This window comes from Oryzias latipes, chromosome 23 (assembly GCF_053564925.1).
Source record: "Oryzias latipes strain Hd-rR chromosome 23, Olatipes_Hd-rR_3.1".
Classification (NCBI taxonomy): Eukaryota; Metazoa; Chordata; class Actinopteri; order Beloniformes; family Adrianichthyidae; genus Oryzias; species Oryzias latipes.
The window spans coordinates 14,743,181-14,762,821 of record NC_136259.1 but is presented as its reverse complement, the minus strand read 5'-3'; the positions used below and the strand labels follow the sequence as shown (position 1 = coordinate 14,762,821).

General features: G+C 39.6%; 1 protein-coding gene across 1 annotated transcript; it reads left to right on the top strand.

Annotated features, from left to right (window-relative positions):
• Window positions 1-38: 38 nt before the first annotated feature.
• Window positions 39-18,379, top strand: LOC101157658 (YY1-associated factor 2-like). Its single transcript, XM_004083007.5, has 4 exons — window positions 39-1,148; window positions 1,508-1,633; window positions 13,361-13,516; window positions 14,482-18,379. The coding sequence occupies exons 1-4, from the start codon at window positions 1,123-1,125 to the stop codon at window positions 14,732-14,734; spliced, it is 561 nt and encodes a 186-aa protein (XP_004083055.1). The 5' UTR covers window positions 39-1,122; the 3' UTR covers window positions 14,735-18,379.
• Window positions 18,380-19,641: the final 1,262 nt, after the last annotated feature.

Below are 19,641 nucleotides of genomic sequence, written 5' to 3'. Positions count from 1 at the left end.
AAGAGCAATAATTATTATCACCTAGATTGCCAGATTAGATCGCTGAAAAGTTGTTAACAGGAAGACGAAAGGAAATAAATTCCTTATTTTTTATTTATGTTTTTGTTCCTCATTTATGGTGCTACATTTTTAAAGTCTCACTCCGAGCATTGTTTGAGGGTTTTTTTTTTTCAACTAAGCAACTTTTAGCCAAAATTCCAAAACCTATGTGCTTTTCTAGGACATAGTTTCTGCAGGGCGGCAGGAGTTTATTCGAATTCTGCCCCCACTTCCCATCATCTATCTGTTAACATGCTTTCCCGCTAGTTTACAGCCTCTCTTACAACCCCAGCCTAAAGGCCCGTACACACCGGGAAAGTAGAAGTTTCAAGCCGGATTCCAGCTCGGACAAGGAAAACAAAGGTGTGCATGGATCTAGTATACTAAAAGTGAATATAGTGGAATGGAGCGGAGCAGGGAGCTTGTTGCCCCGCCCAGCCTTTTTTTTTTAATGTCACAAATACTATTTTTCGTCCGCTCCTTATTCACAATTATTTGAATAAAGAAATAATCTGGTTTAATTTCCTTGATATATTTCCTACAACCAATTCCACATAAATATTAAAAACAGCCTTTTCATCGTAGCGGGTCTTTAAAGCCCATTTGTGAGGGGAAAAGCCAATTTGACATGGTATGGCGGACAAAAACGTGGTTGTTGTGTGCAGCTCAGAATATTTATGGTGTGTTGTGTCGAAGGCTTCTCATATCAATAAATTACCTGAAATTGTAGCATTGTTTTCTTATTTTTACACCATACGGATATATGAATGAGAATCCGTGCGTTATAAGTTGCCACAAAAAGAAAAAGGAGTACTTTGAACAGCTGCCAAACACAAAAACACAAAGGTTGGATTTTTACCACGAGTACGTGAACGCCGCAATGATTCAAGAAGAGGAATGTCCTCGGGAAGTAACCCGACCGGTGATTGGCCCAACCGAGTCACGTGTCTGTTTCCCAAGCGGAGTTTCCACGACAGCTGGAAGCCGAGCGGCGCGGAGCGGCGCATCGCTTCTTCCCTGAAATAATAGACAAAAACTGGACTCCTGCTTGTCTCAGCTTCTCCCGATAAACCCTGCTCTGGCATGGGCGACAAGAGGAGCCCCACAAGGTAACTACCGCCTTCCTGCGTCCGAAAAATTCGTGCTTGGGGGTGGTGGAGGGGGGAGCGGACATTGGCGGTTGTTCGGGGAGGGGGGTGAAGAAGAGAAAAAAATGCGTTTTTCTTTTTTCATTAAGGTCTCTCCCTCTCCCTCGCCGCTTGTGTTTGAGCGCCTTAAAACCTCATCAGTGTCAGATCCAGCACTCTCCTTAAAACCCCGCAATATGTATAGATGTGTTTTTATTTCAAACGTCGAAATCCTTTCAGGATAAAAGCCGACGTGACGTCGCTCTTCCTTTTCACATGTTTTTGCTTCCAGTAATTTATTTTTTTAACGTTTCCTTTTTATTTATTGTCTTATAAAAAAGGCCGAAGCGTCAACTGAAGCCTTCCTCCGACGAGGGGTTTTGGGACTGCAGCGTGTGCACATACAAGAACACAGCGGAGGCTTTTAAGTGCATGATGTGTGATGTCAGAAAGGGAACATCAACAAGGTAAGGCGACCGATCAACCATACCTTTATGTGTTTGATAATAGTGGGCCTCAACGAGGGGGTGGGAGGTCCCTGATAGAAGAAATAAATTAAAAAAAAATAATGTATATGTAAAGATCTGATTGAAACAGGGCACTGTTTATACCATTTGTACATAAGATTAAGAAAATAAAAGCACGCAGTTGACTGATTTCTTCTCCAGACACGTTAGTCTCCATGTGCACACACTGGTTTTGTTGCCCTGGAGATATTTGGAAGTCAGGCGGGAATATGGATGTCTCTCTGAACGGTGCACATGACCTCGCTCACAAATAAACAGCAGGAGGAAAAGTGTCCACTTGGTATAACCTTCACTCCCGCTTGTGATGCTTCCCCGGTGAAATCAAAAGAGGAAGTGGCACGTCGATCAGAAACAGAAGCGTGGGAAAAGTGTATCCTTACTGCTATGTTTACGACTAAAGCATTGACTGTAAATGAGAACTGGACCGAGTGAGTGTGATGTCACCCACAGGAAAAGCCGAACTGAGTCAATTCAGTCGCCATTTCTCGCGATACTGACATCGCCGTGTCAGAATGGTCCAAGTAGACATTTCTATGGGAACCACTCTCGCCAATCAGGAGGGAGCTTGTTGGAAAGCCACACCCATCGTGGTGGATATGCCAATCAAAATTTTTCAAACGTTCGACGTGAGACCACCTACTCTTATTGAGGCATCTGATTGGCTAGCTTATAACTTGAATAACACGTGAAAGGAAAAGATATCGGGTTATCAAGAACGTGTTAAAAAAGGTAGCAGAAGAAGAACGGTTATTCCGACAAATACAATAACGGAGTCGTAGCTGTTTATTTCTCAATAGACGTCTATGGGATTTTGACTTTTTGTTGCTAGTGGGTACTTCCTGTTTGGAATGCGAGTTTGGTCTCTCAGTCCAGTTTTCATATACAGTCAGTGGTTGAAAGTGGGCTTAATTTATGAAGAATTTATTGTTTTATAGCATCACGCTAGGCTTACAATCAGCCAACTGTACACTTTTTCTTTTTTGTTCCTTGCTTATTAGCAAATTTAAAAAAACAGTGATGTCCCCGAATTTTTTGTGTTTTGTTGTTATTTTGTAATACACAAAGCGTACATTGAACCAAAACCGTGACCCAAAAATCGAAGTTTGAACCGAATCGTGGGGAAAGTGGATGTTACATCCCTAAAGCTACGTTCAAACGGCCACTACTAATGAAAAGTCTACGTAAACGCACGAAAATGCATGTTTGGGGCTTCCGTGTTCAAAACTCTCGCTAAGCAAGTTTTTACGACGGTTTTCGGGCTTTTCACATCAAACACATGGCCATTGAGCCCCCGTTACCAGTTATGCATGGTTGAAATGGACTAATCAGGGATTTGGTAGCGAGTTGCCAAGCGCCAGTCGTTGGAAAATGAATCATGAAGGAGAAATGATCAATTCCGATCGGTGTCTCTTCGGGCGCAATTATACAACACCAAGTCTTTCATATGTCAGAAAAGAGCTGTGAAAGACAAAGGCAAAGGCTTCGACGGTAGTTGGCGCTAATAAACAGAAGAAAAAGAAAAAAATGAGAAGAATCCCCTCCCTGTCCAGTGTGAACACCATGGGCTTAACGTGCGTCAAATGCCCTGTGTGTGTGTGTAGCTGCATATGTAACCCATCACCATGAAAACACAACAAAGATACACAAGCTCTCATGATCCGCCTCCTTAATGCATCACCAGTCATCGTCTGCAAACGGCACAACTTTCCGAACGATTAGGCATAAACAGAAATCATTGGATGGCTCTTGTGGGCTCACTTGTTTTTTTGTTTTTGTTTTAAGGGTTTTGTTTATTGCTTTGTGTGGGAGGGCTGCTTGTATAAAAGAGGTTGTCCGAGCAGCTGCCAGACAGACAGGCTTAGCTCATTACTATTCAACAGCTTAATCAGCCGGCTGTCATCAAGAGACACACGCATCCAGATGCACTCATCATGCTCATTTTCAACGTGACTGCAAACAGACTTCATCTCACGAGCGTTTCTGGAAAGTTGGCCAAAGCCAGAACAGTCCTCCTAATGAAGCTGAATTTTTAATGAAAGGAAATAAAAAGAAAGGAATGCCAAGAAGGTGCTGTTTGAGGTTTCTGCAACTGCACTGCTGCAAAAGTGTTGGGAGTGTGGCTGTGCTCCAGCGGGATGACACACATGGATACACATGCCAAACGTGGCCTTGCACTGCAGCAAAGATGGCTGCACAGGTGGTCACAGCTGTTAGACAAGTGGGTTTCTTTCTGCCAGCAAAACCAAAAGGCTCTCAAGGGCAATGCAGGGGGAAGAAGGGAAAAAAAAAAAGCAAGCAAACGCGAGGCTCGACCAACCCCGTCAAAGGACACAGGTTACCAAATCAGCATGACTGAGCAGCTGTGAAGAAGTGATGAATTGGTGTCTGACAGGAGGTGTGGAGACTCCAGCGGTTACACAAAACAGAGAAAATGGAGAGCAACCTTTCTTGAGTCAAACAGACGAGTAATGATTCAGTGAAAACTTTTCGTTCTAATGTTGTTTCCACCAATTTGAAGCCTTGAGGCTTCGATCTTGAGACTAAAGCATTAAAGGGGGAAAATCTAAAGCCACAGAGACCTCTAAAGAGCACAACCAACGCTTTTAGCCTAGTGTCAGCAGCTACAATCCAGCAAAGACCAAAGATCTGGATGTTTAAAACCGTCTAGAGGAAGGCCTTGAAGTGCAGAGGTGTTCGGATAATTTTGATGAATGTTTTATGAAGGTGGTATGTGGAGGATGAGATCAGATGAAAGCTGCTGGACGTTCTTCCGGACAAAATTAGATGTGTGTGTGTGTGTGTGTGGGGGGGGGGGGGGGGGGTGACTGTATAAGAGAACTGGACTGAGTTACCACTCTCCACCTCGGGTTCCAAGAACCCAAAATCCCATAGATTTCAATAGAGAAATAAACGACTGTTACTCAGTCATTCTATTCATCCGAATAACTATTCTCGCTGTGATACCTTTTTGTTTAACACGTTCTTGCTAATCCTAATCCTTTCATATTTTTGTTGTTATTTAAGTTATAAACTGTGCAATCAGATGCCTCAATGGATGCAGGTGGTCGCACGTTTGAAATGTTTTACAGATCTTTCTGAGCCCACCTTAAGGTGGTAGGGGTGTGGCCTTCCAACAAGCTTCTTCCTGATTGGTAGCCATAGAAACGTTGACTCAGACCAACTTGGACCAATTACTGCTTGCTGAAGATGTCCGGTTCCAATATGGGGACGTCCGTATCGCAAAAAGAATTGACCTCAATACGTCGTTGGAACCGGTAGCAAGTCATTTTCTATGGGTGACGTCGCACTCACTCTGTCCAGTTATTACATACAGTCAAGCCAGAGTGGTTGCCAGAGAAATGATGACTCAGACCAACTTGGACCAGTCATTGCTTAATGAGAATTACTGGTTCCATCATGGCGACATCTGTATTCTGAAAACTTGGGGGCTGAATTGACTTTGGAACCAGAAATAAGCAATTTTCTATAGAAATCGTCAAACTCACTCAGTCCAGTTCCCGTATACAGTCATGCTCGTCTATAGAAATGGCGTGAACGAATAACGGTTCAACTAGGCAGGAACTGATGAGCGACGAGCTGTTCCCTTTTGAGAATGAAGAAAATGTCGGAGCTGCACTCCACCCATCCCCGCGCCTCCTTTTCTTCACACACAACATTGATTGCTAACCCGTTTTTAATCAAATATCCCTTTTAAGTAGCTTTGGGCACATAAAATGTCATTTCGAGTTTTCCCCAGGAGGGAAAAAAAAGTCAGAAGCTGCCTGTGCAAATGGATGTTTAACAGCCGCTATTTAAGGAGGCCGTTTAATAAAGGAGGTGCAAAGTTGAAACTTTCAGAGCATAAGCTTTTATCCATAATGGCCTGTCAGGATTAAGAACACAAAAAGCTGGTTTGAGATTTGTTTTCCGTTTGATGCGTAAAGCGTTTGGCCGCTGACAGCACCCCCCCCCAACAGCCTCCTTAGCCAAACACTGCAGGGTGTAGCCGAGCCGTGTGCGACCTTCTCTGGTGTCTGCTCCACCAGCAACACTTGGCTGAAACGACCTGACAAGCCAGAGCCACCAGTGACACGCCGGGCTGGAGGAGCCTGTTCGGCAGCATTTCACAGAGCGTCTGTGCAGGTCCTACTTGTTTTCTCTTTGTGTTCCTTTAAAGCATATTGCATTCAACAACAACAAACCAAAAAAGTGGGTTTTGTGCGAATTTTTTTAAGAACTACAAACACGTTTACATCGACTTGTCTTTGAAAATGGTTGCTTGAACGTGCGTCGCTGATGCCGGTTTGAACGTGACACCAGCTATAAGTTACTAGTATGAACTGTTTATTTTTGTTTGCGGTGATGCAGAAAATAAGTAACAGCCGGAGATTTTTGATAAATAGGATCCGCCCGTTCTAAGCTTTGATGTTTACCTTGATGTTGCTTTTAAAAGAGTCAGAGACCATCTAGTAAGTATAGGAAAACACCTCAGACAAACAAAGTCAAGTTTTAGTAACTCATAAAAAAAATTAGCGCAAAGTGCGCAGTTAAAAAAAAAGAAGAAATGGCACGAACACGAAAAAAACTATAAAAATTTAGTTTGAAATGAAAAAAATTACCACGAAGTAAACAATGTAAAACTGGCACGGAAATGATATAAATATGTATCTTGAAAAACAATGATATAATTATCACAAACACATTTTTTTTTAATTTGGCTCAAAAAAACAAACACGAAAAACAATTTTTTAAAAATTAAACAAAAAAATAGCTCAAACACGGAAAACAAAATAAGAAAAATGAACACAAAACGCACTGTAAAAAAATGAGGTCGACAAACACGAAAAAAAAAATGGCACGGAAAAACACAAAAAATAAAAAATTTTAGTGAATCGAATATGCTTCCATACATTCCAACCCCTCATTTTTAATTTTTCTCTGTCCTTACCGCTCTTTTCTCAGCATTTGCTTCTCCTCCACTTCGATTTAAACGTCTCTGTGGGCATCTTTCTGACAGGTTTGATGAATGTTTTTCCATCTTCGTCCAGACAAGCACAATCCGTTTTTTAATGGTAACAAGTCGGCATTTGACTCATGACATTTTGTTCTTTTATTTTTAAGCTTTGCAACACGTTGTGCAGCCCACACACCAAAAGCTATTCCACTGCCGGTTAACCAGAATGCAAAATATCGTAAAACTAATTCATCTTTTTAAAAAAGCTCGAGAAATTAAGAGAAACTACTAATTGCAAACTGTTTCTTTTTGCTGCTTTATTTTGAAAAGAAAAATCTAAGATTTCATGAGTTTTGCCTCAAACAAATTAAAAAAGTTGATTTAAGTTTAAAAAATGTTTTTTTTCTATGAAATCTTGCTGAAATATTTGAAAAGAAAGAACTTAATGAATCAGGTTTTGCAGAAAACCCCTAAAGAATTAGATGTCTATAAAAGCTGCAAATCCCCCTTCTTCTTTCAATTTTTAAATCAAACTCTTTAGGCAGGTCACCTAAAAAACTAATGAAATCACAGGAAAAGCCTCGATTTCATGTGGAGTTCAAACCTGCGTATATTAGTCGGATTTCTAACATGAACTTTATGAATTCGGTCTTTGCCAGTTTCAATCACAGATGTAATATAGATGAAGGAAAGATAGGAATCTGCCCACAGGAGGTTGTGAGTCAGGGAGAGCTGCAGAGACAAGTCTGTCCTGGATTCAACACATCTGCATCTGTTCTGTTTGAATGCAAATTATTTTAACGTAGAGGCACCTTTTTTATTTTTATCCTAAACCATTCAGAGCTATGGACTTGTTTGTTTGGTTTTTGGGTCTGAATAACCGAATGGAGGGCTTTGCTTATGGATTCTGCGATTTTACTATCAAAAATGTGTAAAAAGAAGTAAACAAATCGGAGATGTTCTTTTTTAATAACTGGTTTGATCTTGTTAAACATGGCTACACATTTTATGTACTATCTATTTTCTATATTTTTTTGTTTTCAAGTAAGTAATAAATGGTTATAATTGGTGGAAATGATCAGATTTTCAATGAAAAATATAAATTTTTTTAATCGTTTTTTTCATATCTGCTATTATCCGACATAAGACATTTGGTTTAACTCTTTAACAGCAGTGATGATGCCTAAAAACGTGCGCTTTTTCACCCACCGTAACACTTCTATGGTTTACGTCATGTGTGATGCGCAGAAAAGCCGATTTCCATATGGACTTCTCTTCATGTTGACTGTGTAAACACCTCACTACTACTGTAAAGTGGGACAAATCAGCGCGAGGCGGTTTTTCTCCACTTCAGAATCTGCTGGAATTATGTTAATTGCTTAAAATGATTAAAGAGTCGAAGGAATGTCAACACTGAAGCTAAAGCTCTGCTGTTGATGGGTTAAGCTTAAGTAATCTGATTGCGTAATAAATAAGATGACAGTCAGATCTTTATCACACTAAAAAAATAAGGCTAGATTTCATTTTTTGTTTCTCTTCAGGGAGTCTTAGACTCCTGGCATTAAATATCTCACAGTTTCTGAGGCAGTTTTTCTATAATCTGCACATTTTGTCTCCTCTTTTTAACCAGCATAAAAGCCCTTCTCGTGCCGGAGCAAACTGCTAGGAAAGGAAGGCCTTGGTTCACTTGCAAGTGAACCCTGCTGCAGTTCTTTACAGTGTGCATGCAAATGTATTACTTAGAATCTTGATGGAATTTGAGGAACACATATAAACTTTATGTAAAAGAATAATAACAGCCTAAAGTATAAATCAAAGATGAGCAAATCACTAAAAGATCAATAAAAACAAAGAACCAGGTTATGTGGTGAAATCTGTAGTTGATCAGACTGAGATGAGAAGCTAAGAGGATAAAAAAATCTAGCTTATTAATCTTTTTTTTTAAATATTCTTTCAGATAATTGTGTTTATAGATATTGTTATAATGTAAAAATCTCTTCTCACCCTCCACGGTTGGTTTCTAACCCAAGCTTGGGTCGTCTACCAGAAGCCCGGGAGCTTTAGGGTCCTTTTTTTTCCAGTGATCTGCTGTAGCTACTTCTCCAGTTTGGGGGTTAATACCTTAAGGGCTCTAATCACCACAGAGACCATTGTCATCTTCACCCTCCATGCTTTCTCTAGTTCTTCCCCGAGTCCCTGGTATGTGTCCAGTTTCTCATGTTCCTTCTTCGTGATGTTGCCATCACCATGTATTGCCACAGTCACTACGTCCTTTGTTCTTTGTCCAACACTACTATGTCTGATTGCCTTTAACCCTTTAGCATTATTTTGACCACTGTGACCGTTTTCACAATTAACGTAGTTCTAGACCCATTTTCAAGTGTTTAAACGGGTCAGTTTTGACCCGAACCATTATATAAGGGGTATTGGGACAGAAAAAATCAAAAGTAGATATAGTGACCAATCAGCAAAAACCAATAAAGATGTGAAACTTTTCGGCATTCCTTTGGCGATCATAGAAGAGCGGTAAAGACAAAATATGTTAGTAAATCCATAAAGGGGACATTTCTTTGTTCGGATAATTTGGGAGTTTTTTTTAATCAATTCTGATGGTCTGAACGGGTCAGACTAATATGACATCATGTATGAAAACTTTAACAGTAGCTGTGGTAGCAGTAGAGTGACTGACAGACATAATGTCGGTTTATTGACAGGTAGCACACTCATCAAGCAGGTTATTAATAACACAGCGTCCATGTGTCGGCGTGTTTTTCTGAAGAATCCCCTCCTGGATGGAATAAGCCTCACATTGTGTACAGGACGGAAAGCACACAAACGAATGCCGGCTGTTATCACGTCCGCGTGGCTCAAGATCGCGGCGACGCAATAAGCATGTAATTACTGCGGTGACACTGATGCATGACACTCCGCACGGCGTGTGTCTACAGAGCGCGTGCGAGAGGAGAATGGAGCCCAGTGTGGCCGGCGGACAGCGGAAGGTGTCATAAGCCGCGGGACGCGGAGAGAGCCATCTGTCTGTGTGCGACGCTCGCATAGCGCGGCAGCATGTACAGGCAGGAGGAGAGACATCCATCATGGAGGTTGGAGGAGCTCCTTGGAGCAGCGTATAATCTGCTGATAATAAAAATAGAAAAATATGACCTCACATAGACACCCAAACGAACACATTTGGCGTTCATCGGGGTGTAAAATATCCCATTTTACAATAATCCTAGACAAACAAAACCAGATTTGTTCAAACCCTCATCTTCTGATGCATATTTGCAGACCATCAGTTGTCCTGAGGCGGCGTTTCACACACTGATCGGCTCAAACATCACGACTTCTAAATATTTCATGTGCACCAAACACTGTTCCAGCTGCTCGGTCAGGACAAACGCCGCATTTCAAGCTTTTTTAGAGTAAAATAAACATGAAATATAAAAGAAATGCAGGGTTTATTTTCTTGGATTGTTTAAATAAATATGTGTCTATTGTGAATTGTCACAAGCCAAGATAGCCTCAAATGATCCCTCCATCCATCTGTTTTCTATCCCATCCTGTTCAGGGTCACAGGAGGGGCTGGAGCCATTTCAGAAAAACGGGTGGGGGGAAAAAAAAAATCAATGTCAGTCTAGCTAATGCATTTTGCATTGCACGGGGAAGAAAAAAAATCCAAACACAACACATCACCAAGGGGAAAGAAATAAAGTTTGTGAAGCCAAACGTGCTGATTGTGTAAAGTTTGACCTCTTGGAACACGCGTTGTGTTGTGAAAGGTCAACGGGTGCCACAAAGCTAGACGTAGGTGAGATGTATTGAGGAAGGGGTCACCCAGAGTTCCTTGTTGAAATAAAAAACAAGAAAATTCGTCTGCACCATTTTATTCCCACAGTTCCCAAGTCAGTTGTGCTCACATTTCAAGTTTTAGAATTAGAATCTGGAAAAAGGTGTGGAGTCATCCCAGCAGAAAGCAGGTTGGTGAGAACGAAGTGGTGCATATAAGGGGAAAGACTTGAATCCCTTTAGGAAACGTTACATGCAGAAGGTATTGTGGAATTAAAAAAGACACTCATGACCTCAATGGGTCGCTGGAGTGAAGTGGGGAGATAAACAGCAGCTGATTGAGTGAACAGAAGCAGGTCTGTTGGGAGTTGCTGCTTTGCCTCTTTCACCTTCAGTTCTTCAACTTCAGGAGTCGTTCTCAGCAGAAGATGTGCTAAATTCTACATTATAGATATATTATTCACATAAGAAGGAACTTGTAAATAAATTGCAATTGTTCAACATAAAAAAAATGTATCTTTGTATTTATTGTCAAAATAACAAAAAAACTATGCTTCTGTAGAAAGAAAACAACAGTTTGTAGTTTGGTTCTATTTTACTGATGACTCAGTTTTATTAGTGGGTCTCAGTCTTCATATCAGACACTTGGTAGTCCCCTGCCCGCAGATCGGTACCGTTATATGGGTCACAGTACTAGGCCGCAGAGCAAAAAAGGCTCAAGTTGCATTTTTTTCTGTTTTATTTACTTATTTCTAAAAAAAAGTTTTATTATTTAAAACCACTGGATTCCACATTTGTCCGTGACTCACTCTTGACGGAAGTCGTTCCTCTCAGTCACGTGTTTACTACCTTCTTAACCCTTTAACACCGGGGATGTCGACGGTGACGCCTATAAATCACACGTTCTTTGACCTACCATAACACTTCGACCGTTCGTGAGATCAACAGGACTCGGCCTATCCTGACGCAAAGAAAACTAGCTTTTCGTTTCTGCTTTGCACTGTTATCCAAGACGTTACTAACGTAAAGCATTCAGATATGTTCACCCCGGCTGCTGCAAGCGGCCACATTCAATGAAAAGCCAATAAATGCCCTTGAAACTCTCGTTTCGGGCTTCTGGGTTTGAAACCCTTGAATCCACGCGTCACTATGCAAGTATTTAAGTCTGTTCTCGGACTCTACGAAAAAAAATGGGTGTTCACTGAACGCACGCTGAAAGTTCAACCATGTGAACGTCAAACAGCAAAACTTTGACCAATTATGGAGTCGGATTTGGTAGTGACTTATGGGTAGCGTCCCTTTTAAAACAAGGAAGTGCCAAGAAAAGTGATCATTAAGGGGAAATTAATAATCGTAGTTTATATTATATGACTCAAAGTGTTTCATACATCGGAATAGAGCTTTGAAACGACATTTCGCACAAAACTTCTTCCAACTCTAGGAAGACAAGAGCTTGTAAACCGTAGAAAAACTAAAGAAGCAGATTTCCCTCCCTTCTGTCGGCGTGATTGTCCGTTGTGAATACCACAGGCTGTATGCGCATTCATGAAACACTGTGTAGCATGTTCTTGAACGCAACACATTTGCTGTGAATGTAGCGTCATGTAAAGGCGCAAAGGCACTCTTCTCCGCTTCCAAATCTGCTGGAATTACATTATTTGTGTAAACAGTTGAAGCTTTACGGTAGTCGAATTAAAGTTGTCTAAAATAATTAGTGTCATAAATTTGCACCAAGTTTGTAAGATTCAAAGTGTTTATTGTCACAATGAGCAACCGGGAAGAAAAGTTCTCCGTGCGATGAAATTCTTACTTTGTAGTCTACACCATACTGACATATACAAAAAAAATAAAAGTAAGAAATGCAATAAGTTAAAATGCAAAATAGAATCAAAGCAGAAATGCATAAAGTCAACAGTAACTTGGTTAATGATTTTGCGAGGCAAAGACACTGAAGTACCGTAGTCTGTAGTGTAGTGAAGTAATTGCATGAATAGGAATCTTGTCAACTGGGAAAAGAAGAGCTTTTGAGTCTTGTTTTGCATTTCACACTTGTATATGTCTGGCCTGAGGGCGAACGTGTGAACAGTCCGTAATGTGGGTGGGCGGGGTCTTTAGGTTTGAAACAAAGTAAAGCAGTGAACTAATTCTTCTATAAGACTCAAACTGGTGTGTTTCATTGGTCTGTATGGTTTAGATAAAGGAACAGCCTACATAAGAAGAGTAAATATCTGTGTCAGATTATACTGATTTGTAAATAAATGCCCACACGTGTCATGATGATGGTAAAAAGTGATAAAAAATTAGGTTTAGGGTTACGCTCCATTAACCTCCTCTCTTTTCTTTTAGACATTTACAACTCAAAGACTTTTTTCTTACACTGTGATGCTTTCCTAGATGCAATAATCTACCACCTAATCATCTTTTCACCATTCCTCTGAGCTGGAAGTTAATTTTTCAGTACCAGCTGTTGTGGACAGGTTTGCAATAAAAAAAATCAAGCTGATTGCCATGGAAACCACAGGAGCATCATTTGGTATCTGTCAACTTGGATAAAATCCAATTTCCTATACTTGTCATCAGAGAGGAACATGGTTAAATACCCTTCAAAAAAAGTTACAACCCCCTTGGTTTATCCTTCCAGTAAGATGTCTTAGAAAGAAACAGATCTTTGGAAATCCAAGTGTATTTTTGAATTCGTCTGCACAGAGCTTAGTATCAAATGTTCGATATCTCATTTTAGCTACGTGTTCCCTTTTTTCAGCCGGTGTTAAGCACACTTCAGCACCACCACCCTAACCAGCACTGGCAGCGATTATTGACTCTCGATTACTGTGCTAGGCTAGCATGAAGCCACGTGTTCACTCTGATTTTCCCTCCCATTCATCTGCCCCCCCTCCCTCCCCCGCTTTCTTTTCTGTCGGATGCAGGAAGCCTCGTCCCGTCTCCCAACTTGTCTCCCAGCAGCAGGTAACGCAGCAGTTTGTGTTGCCGTCTCAGCCCAAAAAAGAGAAAAAGGAAAGGGTCGAGAAGGAGAAGAGTGACAAAGAGCCGACACTCAAGAAGAACAGTAATAAGAAGATGAGGTAAACAACCGCCTCCTTCAGGACCATCGGGGGGAGGAAATGAACCATTTTGTTATTCCATTTTTGGTTTTTGAGTGTCGCACATTTTGAGAGCTTTCAATTTAGTTCGCTTTTTAATTTGTGAAGGGATAAGATGTTTATTGACAAAATAGAAATATTCGTTTTCGGTTTAAGACTTTTATTGACAAGATGTGGTCAATTTTTACTCAGTTTGAGATTTGTTTTTACTCAGTAATTTGAGAAAAAAGAAATTGCTTTTCCACTGGACAACAACAGTATGTTTCTTTGTTGGATATAAAAGCTTACCTCAACCGTGGATCAAATGAGCAAAACTCTAGTTAGCATAAGAACGATATCTTCGATTCACTTGCACGTGAATCCTGGTATGGTTCAGCAACAGTGCTAATGCAAGCAGACCACCCAGCAAATCAACAATAGGAAATAAGTCAAAATCCCTTTGCATTGTAAGCGCAGGAAACTTGGAAGAGAACATTTTTGAAATACTACATCACTAAAGAGAAGACAGATTCCCAACACGTTTCATGCATTAAAGGGCTGTAGTGAGGAGGACAGACATTTATACTCTGGACAGATAATGGACATCTAAATGCCAAAAAACATCCCTGAAGTCGTATAGGCTCATTGACTGACTGGTTTGCTCCATGCATCCGAGAACCGGTGAAAGTGACAGAGTGGGCGTGGCTAGGTTTTGCTAACCCATTAACAGTGTTGATGTTCTTTCTAATGTTCACACTTCTTTGGTTGGTGCTTATTTCAAGACGTACCTTTCCCAAAAAAGTTTAGTCCCTCCCTTCCCAATTCAATCAACATTTCAATGACATTTATGGTGGAGGGTTTCTTCCATTTGACTTTTTTTCTTCTTTTGGTACAACATCCAATTTGTTTCTTTATTGGTCGTTTTTAAATACCCAGTCAAACTGTCTCCGTCTTTTCTTTCCCGTCAGGCCCAGATTAAAAAACATTGACAGGAGCAGCGCCCAGCACCTGGAGGTGACGGTTGGAGACCTGACGGTCATCATAACGGACTTTAAGGAGAAGCCCAAGCCATCCGCCGCCTCGGCCACTTCCTCCGGTTCCGCCTCGTCGGCCGATCATCACAGCCAGAACGGCTCCAGCTCGGAAACCACAGAGAGAGGGCTTTCCCGTTCGTCGTCGCCTCGAGGAGAAGGAGGCTCAGTCAACGGGGAGTCCCACTGAGTCACTCCTTCAGACAAACGTCACCCTAATCCCCCACGTGTTCCTCACCTTCCTGCAGTTCCACATGTTTTTTTAGTTCGTTCCTAACTCTTACCTCAGGTGGACCTTGTTTTCTTCTGACCTGGCGTGTTACATCTGCTGAAGGATTCTTCCAACAGGTGGAAGTCAGTAATTCCGGAGCCTTGCAAAAACCTATTTTTTGGGGAAAAAAATATTTTGTGACATTGAAAAAGGATGCCAGTCCCATGTAGAGCCGCCAGAACCTTTACTTCTAGACAGTTTGATCCTAATGTGAGGCTTCCTCAGAACTGACGTATGGATGGGACTAGAAGTTTTGGACAAACTTCAGACAGAGCTGGATCCTCCTCTGGAAACGCTGTGGCAATGGGCCATCAGGACGACCATTTTCCCCCCAAAACTATTTCTGTTTTCTGGCTGGAACCTTTACTCATCTAATGGAGAAAGAAATAAAAGTGTCCCTACACTGACACCAAACCCTTACTCTTTCGTAATCTTGATACTCAAAGCTTTTCCTTCTGGATTGCCTCTGGTGTCGGATAGCTTTTTCGTAGAGTGTGTGCTCCTGGCTCTGTGTGAACCATTTACATGTAATATGAAACAGGTTTCATCTTAAAGAAATGATTGTAATTTTGCATATTGAGATACCAGTTAGAAGGATGCAGTGATTTAAAATTAAAACTGAAGGTTTGGAGCGTTCACTATCTGGAGAAATTCGTTGGCATATTTACAATACCTGTAACTCCTGGAGAAATTCTCTTTTCAAGATCTCCCACAAGCAACTTGAATTCATACTCTGAGGGGTTTTATTCTCTGACATTGACCAGATTCTATTTTCAGCTAATTTGATGTATTACTGCACTATAAGGCGCACCGGATTATTAAACACACCATCAATAAATGGTCTATCAAACCTAAGTCGTATATAAACTGTTAGGCTATAAACTGTAAGCTATAAGGTGCATTAAGCGGGACAAAAGAGCCAGAGATAAGTCCGTCAGACTTTAAAAACAAACACACTTCATGTTAGCCACATTTGAAGCGTTAGCATATTTACAATACCTGTAACTCCCAACCTTGTTAGCATCACGTAAAATAAAACCAACTGATGCAACTAAAACAAACATTACTGTGACTACACTAACTCCCAACCTTGTTAGTAACATAAAAAAAGTCCGACAATGCTACACGTTAACCGTATTAGCGTAGAACACTTGACCATTTTTGCATCACATAAAAAAAAACAAGACTGATACTGCTAAAAAAAACGTTAATGCAACTACGCTGACTCTCCACTTTTTTAGTAAAATGTATAAAAACATTCTAACAGCTACATGTAAACCACATTAGAAGCATTAGCGGTGTTACCATATGCACAATACCTGTAACTCTCAACCTTGTTTACACTACATATAGATAAAACAGACTGATACCGCTAAAACAAACATTTCTGTGACTATGCTAACTCCCAACTTGGTTAGTAACATTTAAAACAACAGTCGGACAAAGCTACATGTTTGCCCCATTAGCGTATTCACAATACCTTTTAACTCCAAACAAAGTGTTTGCAACACTTAAAAAAAACAGACTCACTAAAACAAGTGTTACTGTGACTATGCTGACTCCCAACCTTGTCAGTAACACGTTAAAAAAATAAATAACAGTGACACAGCTTCACGTTAGCCCCGTTAGCATATTTACACCAAACCTTGTTTGCAACTTGTACAAAAAAAAAAAGACATTTTGACAGAGCACTGCGTACCTCTAAAAAACATCAGTAAACATAACTAACATTAACTCATATGAAAGCCATTCCAGAATATAAGAAGCACTGTCATTTTTGGAATAGAAATAAGGCTTTTAAGTGTGTCTTATAGTGCAGAAACTACGGTAGTCTATTGAAGTGTGAAAAAATTTGCCCTGAATGGCAACTGTCATTTTGCAGTGGGGGCACTGGTCTGCGTTGATTAAAAAAAAAAAAAAAAGTTAGCATCACACCTAAAGAAACCTTAGATCGCTTTGGCGTTCACCTGTTCCCCTTAGTGCTACTGCAGTTAGCATGGATTCACTCGGCTTGTTGCTTCTTTCAACATGAAATGCGCTGGGGAAAAAAAGAAAGTAGTCAAAGTTTGAGGCAGTAGGATAATGTTTCAAAAGTTTCTTGGGTTGTGTCCAAATTCCCTCACTACTTGGTGCACTATAAAGAGCGGTCGCTATTTTTCGGGGTGTCCCCAACTTACAATTCCTGTATCCAGTACCCTGGAAATATCCCAGAAGTCTCTGCTAAACTAATGTGCATGGATGCTGATTGATTGGCAAACGTAGACCACAATGCATTACGTTTGAATAATTAGAAAAAAAAAAATGTATGTTCATTCTTTTTTTTATTTTTATAAACCATCCAAGTTATCTTTGCAAAATACTTGTATTTATTAGAATTTTACTTAGGCAAATGTGTGACATCATATTTTCCATTTTAAAAAAAAAAGTAAAAAATAGTGGATATGTGTCCGAATTGTTAAAATCCAGGGGAGTAGATAGTCCCGCACTATCATCTTTCACAGGTTAGGGAGTAAGTCGGGAATTTGGACATAGCCTGGCTTTCATGTCACGCTTAAATTGTTGTATCCTGTTTACAGATCATGATTAAACAGAAACCATGTTTGCCATTCAGAACATCTTGATATAAATGTCCAAATTCTCTCATTTGTGCTTTCAGTTCATGTGCTTTTACTTTTATGACCATATAAGGCAGAATCCCTTCTGGTTGGCTTCCTTTTCAAAGACACTTTCGACTCGGTCAGGAAGACGAAAGGAGAAAGACGGAGAAGTGACTAAACGGAACTGCGCTCATTTGACGTCTCCGCAGAAAAGCACAGGAGACAGACCCCGCTTCATATCCCCCCCCAATCTTCCCCCTTTTTTGGATACCAATTGGGGAGAAAAAAAACTGACTTCTTGGATGAACTTTTTCCAACCATAGGGGGGAGTTTTGAGTTGGACTGGTAAAGCAGAGATTTAGAGGATATTTAACTCTCAAAGAACAACCGTACACAGTAACTTATAAAACCTGTAGAATAAATACAAAGATGACACATATTTCTAAATATTGTACTACAGCTGGGTTTTTTTTGTTTTGTTTTTTGATGTGGTGTTATTACTTATCATTTCAGTGTTGTTGAGATTTTTACCAACCATTTTAGCACACATCCTGAGAATTGTCATGGCATGATGATATTAAAGTCTATATATATTTTGTGGGACGGGCTGTGTTTATTAGTTAGTGTTGTTAAATGTGGTTCCTTGTTTAATGTGTTTTATGCCGCGTTCACTACTCTAGCTGGGACTAGGTGTGTGAACTGTAGAAAGGACTGTTTGATAAGGAAAAGTCAATTTTTATTTTTGTTTGTTTCCACATTTTTTTGTTTTTGTCTGAACATGTGTGAACTTGTCTGTTTAAGAAAAATGACAAACTAGAGGTATTTTGTCCATTTTTTATTGTGTAATGAGTTTATTTTCCTCTTTTTTTAAACAACTTTTGAATTCTTTAAAATATGTTTGGATCATAAATAATTGTGCCTAATTTTTTCTCATTTGCATTCAATTAAAGTTATGGTTAAAATGAAAGTTTTGAAAAACCTTTTTTTTAATAACAGAACAAATTTCTGGAAAATATAATTTTGGGAAATCGACTGACAGTTTTTAAGTTTTACCTTTAATTTAAAAAAAAATAAAATAAAGTGAATAAAATGTAAACAAACAAAAAACAACATAAGAAAACTTCCATGGAAGTCGAGAACAGACTACCTTTTTTCTTTTTTGCTGGTTTTCCCGGGATAAAAAAAAATGGTGTAGACCGTGTTTGCCTTCCGTAGCGTAGCGCTGATTTAGATCACTCAACCAAATTGCTTTTCATTTTAAAAAATACATTAAATTGATTTTACTTTACAAGAAGTATATTTCTCTTAACACCCTACCTGATTTAATGTCATTTTTTTTTCTTTAAATGAAGGAATTTAAACTTTAGTAATGTTTGTGTGGTTGTTAAATTTAATAAATGTGCTAAGCCGTTTTTTTAAATAGACCAAAACTGGTTTTAAATTGTAATTTAAACAATTCAAATGTAATTAATTACATTTGAAATTAGATCGATTTGACAATTAATCAATGTTAGGTTGTTCAGAACTAATTTCTAAAAGTACTTTGTAAAAGTAATTGTTTTCTTTTTTAAATATATATAGATACTGGTTTTATTTTTGCAGTGCCACTGTCGTTTCCTGAGTATCATCGGTCAACCATGCAATTTTCCCACACTTAATAAAAATTCACTTGACATTCATGTTTGCTAGTCAGACGCTCCCCTTTCAAAGAGGGCGACTTTCTTAAAGGCGACACTGAATGAATCTTTTCAGAGGTGAAGCCATTATTCACATTTGGCTCACACCCTTCCCCCACAGAGGCTCTCCGGCTTCTGTTTCGGGATCCGGACGGAGGAGGGTCAGGTTCAACGGAAAAATCAAAGGACAATTCCGGAAATGTTCAAACGTCCTTCAAATTAAGAGTGTCAAAAACGGAAATCAGTCACCACTAGTTGATGTTTGAAGCTATGTTAAATAATAATAATGAAAACAATAATACGACCATAAAATTGATAGCTTTATTTTTTTCAATACAAGAAAATTTAACTTGAATGTCGTTTAAATGTTTTATAGAAGAATTGTCTTGTTCTAATATGCAAAAATTGATAGGGGAAAATAAGAGAAGTAAAATATTCTAATCTGCAATCAGCTGATATCTGAAAAATATAAATAATAGTTGGTCACCAAATGACTTTCATGAATCTTTTTTGTCAAAAACGTCGTAAAGGGTTCTTATTTTCTAAACGCTAA